This window comes from Lactuca virosa, chromosome 2 (genome assembly GCF_052849685.1).
Source record: "Lactuca virosa cultivar CGN04683 chromosome 2, Lactuca_virosa_CGN04683_v6, whole genome shotgun sequence".
NCBI classification, from domain to species: domain Eukaryota; kingdom Viridiplantae; phylum Streptophyta; class Magnoliopsida; order Asterales; family Asteraceae; genus Lactuca; species Lactuca virosa.
The window spans coordinates 222,520,312-222,523,382 of NC_136427.1; the positions used below are offsets into that span (position 1 = coordinate 222,520,312).

General features: G+C 32.7%; 1 protein-coding gene across 2 annotated transcripts; it reads left to right on the plus strand.

The window, feature by feature from the left end:
- The first annotated feature begins 493 nt into the window (after window positions 1-493).
- LOC145160269 (uncharacterized) lies at window positions 494-2,622 on the plus strand. Of its 2 annotated transcripts, XM_079079394.1 has the most exons (4): window positions 498-848; window positions 956-1,228; window positions 1,330-1,467; window positions 2,447-2,622. In XM_079079394.1, the coding sequence occupies exons 1-3, from the start codon at window positions 662-664 to the stop codon at window positions 1,449-1,451; spliced, it is 582 nt and encodes a 193-aa protein (XP_078935520.1). In that variant the 5' UTR covers window positions 498-661; the 3' UTR covers window positions 1,452-1,467; window positions 2,447-2,622. The 2 variants fall into 2 exon arrangements, with proteins under 2 accessions (XP_078935521.1, XP_078935520.1); XM_079079395.1 differs by having other exon boundaries at window positions 494-848; window positions 962-1,228; window positions 1,330-2,622.
- Window positions 2,623-3,071: the final 449 nt, after the last annotated feature.

Sequence of the window (3,071 nt, forward strand, 5' to 3'; positions counted from 1 at the left end):
GACAAAAATAAATTTAAAAACTTTGATCAAATTTTATAACATGGACACCCCTTATCATATGTTTTTAGACAAAAGTTAGATTATATAATAAGATAAACATGTCTAAATTCAAATTGAAATAACCCTAAACTTGCGTAATGTTTACTAGTTTTGTTATTGCAACTAGAGAGAGAAGTAATAACTAACTAAGTTTTGAAGAAAATAAAAAATAACTGAAATAACTCTAAAAAAACGTGCTTAAATGCTTGATGCTTACTTAAAGTCACCGAATTAAAGATATAGAAAATTTTCAACAAAAAACTTTATTTCAAGTTTCAACAATAATTATTATAACTAAGTATTAACACTAATCAAATAAACTTAACTATTGATTTTTTTTTAAGTTTTCATCACATTCACTATAAATAAATGAATTTTGAAATAACTGTATACACTTAAACCTAAATGTTTACTTGTTTCATTGTGAGATATGAGGGTATGAGAGAGGTCGTCAGAGGGTAGCGTATGGTCCGGCCATGAGAGCTTTTAACTTCATGTTAGATAGTAATTAAATTTTAAGCTAATGACATCTTATATCTTATATTTAGGATAAGCACAAGTTACCCCCTTCAGGAAACAAATTGTTCATTTGAATCCCTTAAAACCTGTTAGTCTGTTACGAATGCTTTTGTTCCACCAGTTTACCAATTTTAGCACCATGAAGAGAAAGGAGAGACAACGAAAGTTTCATGATTCCCTGATCAACATGCTCTATACTCCACCTTCGCCACCACCTCCTGAGAACAAATATGATCAACAATCCCTCGATTTAGCCCGGGAAATCGCCAATTCAGATCATCATCGTATTAGTGGGTTTAAGTTTGATTTTATTTCGTTTATGTGAACACAAATTGAAGCTACTTTCTGAGAAATCTGTCTATACACTTGACACTCTGAATTTTCGAAAATTTTATAGATACAGATGAATTGGAGAGAGAAGCGGAAATGGACTTATCTGCGTCAAGCGAGGAAGATGATGAATTAGGGTCTGAAAAGCTCACAAGAGCTCAGAGGAAGAGACTTCGAAGAAAGAAACTCAAAGAAGCTGCTTCCCACCGCAGACAGATTATCGGACCGGAGTTGCCTCCTACAGGCGATGATCAAATCGATGATGAAGTTAGTAACGTTCACGAACCGTCGGAAGGTGTTCGACGAAATGTCACAGAGGGATCGGAGAGCGGAAATAATCGTAAGACCACTGAATCCCTGTACAGCTTCATCCAATTCCTCGCGAATTTAACATCTTAAATATATGGTAACAAGCTATTTGGTCTGGCTTTGGTTATTCAGGAGAAGATGCGGTTTCCTCCATTAAAGTAAAACACAGAAGGATGTCTAAGAAAAAGGCAAGGGGACAACCCGAAGACACCTCCATAGATCCCATCCATGAAATTACAAGTCCTGGTGACTGAGATTAAGGCTTTACAAGTAAGTTTGTTCTCCATTATTCATCATACTTTTATGCCTAGTACCTCCATTTCTAGTTTCGAATAGATGGACTATGAGATTCAAAGCTGTAGATTTATTCATTTATGCCTTCTACCTCCATTTTTTCTGCTGCTCGTATCTTTTCATGAGACAAATTAAGACGTTAGTAGATGGTTTGGTGAATTGCATTTTTATTCTTTTTTTTTTGGTAGTGATTAAGCACTCAAAAAAAGACAACATAAATATTAGGATTGTACCATGATCGTCTATTCAATGGAGCTAGAGTGTCATTTTAAGAGTTAACAATAAAAAACGGTTAACTCAATAAAAGTGTAACAAACTATTTGTTTTTTTTTTTTTTTTTAATAAAACACGTGTTTAAAAAAAGTATCATAAATGGGTAACAAATTATTTTGTGTTTACAAAATATATAATTGAAATAATGGTAATTTGTGGACAAGATGTTTTAGTTGCTTACTTTCTTATAATAATTTTTTAGAAAATTTGTGTTTTGTAAAAAATAGTAGTTCATTACTCATTTTTTATATTTCGTTGAAAGATTGAATTTTATAAAAGTAGCAAGAAGCTATAAGGAAACAATTACATATGGATAGCTAATAGAAGATTTTGTAACCAACACGTAGAATTGACGTTACTATTTCTAAGAACAAACTAATTAAACAAATATGAAACAATTCTATTTTTAAATTGAATCCTTATGAAAATCTTTGGATCAAAAGCCTGGTAACTCCAAAGCCATGAAAACAATATCCAAAGCCAAATATTTTGAACTGGAGAAGCTCAACGTATCCAACCATTCACCAATGTTTGTAACATAAGGACAAGTGAGGACTGATATGTGTTATATGAGTATATGACTGTAGAAGCCCCCATTGTTAGTGATCATTCAGTTGATACTTGTTATGTTTCTCAACCTAGCATGGAACCCTCCTCCATTGTAACAAAACCTTTTGTTTAGCTACCCCATGGCAGTGATTCCAATGCCAATTATGGTACGATGATGGAAGTGATAGCAAGGATAGTGATTTTTGTATGTATCATGATAACATTTTGGGACCATTTATAGACATGAAAGATGTTAACTTAATATTGACAAATATATGAATTGGGTTGGTGGTATTCTTGATGATGTAACATATGATGTTGTAACATTTGATAAGAATGTAACACTAGTGTTTTTTTATCTGGATCTTCTGATGAAGTTCAAGGTAGTAAAAGAAGAAACGAAATCAAGGTTATAAAAAGGGCACACAAAAATGATTCAACTAAAGTGAGTGATCCTTTTTATATACACAAACATTCAACTCCTCTCATGAGGTGAAATAAATACTATACTTGCATGTGAGAGAGACTATAAGAGAATTTGAGATGGTTAAAATAATAAAAATAGGATCATGGTCGTTTGTAATGACACGATTTCGAATCTTGGGGTACTTGAAACTTGTAGGCCCGGTCAAAAGAGTGAAAAAGTTGGACCAAGTCAAAAGAATAAGAAATTTAAAGGTTCAAGAATTAATAAGTGTAAAATGGAAAAAGGGTGATGATTGGACAGTTAAAACGTATACGAACTTCAAGTTCGGAAC

Excerpts from the sequence above, each read along its gene's own strand:
- LOC145160269 (XM_079079394.1), top strand. The coding sequence starts at position 662 with ATGCTTTTGTTCCACCAGTTTACCAATTTTAGCACCATGAAGAGAAAG. Across the intron at positions 849-955 it reads TTCAGATCATCATCGTATTA|ATACAGATGAATTGGAGAGA; the intron begins GTGGGTTTAAGT and ends AAAATTTTATAG. Across the intron at positions 1,229-1,329 it reads ATCGGAGAGCGGAAATAATC|GAGAAGATGCGGTTTCCTCC; the intron begins GTAAGACCACTG and ends TTGGTTATTCAG.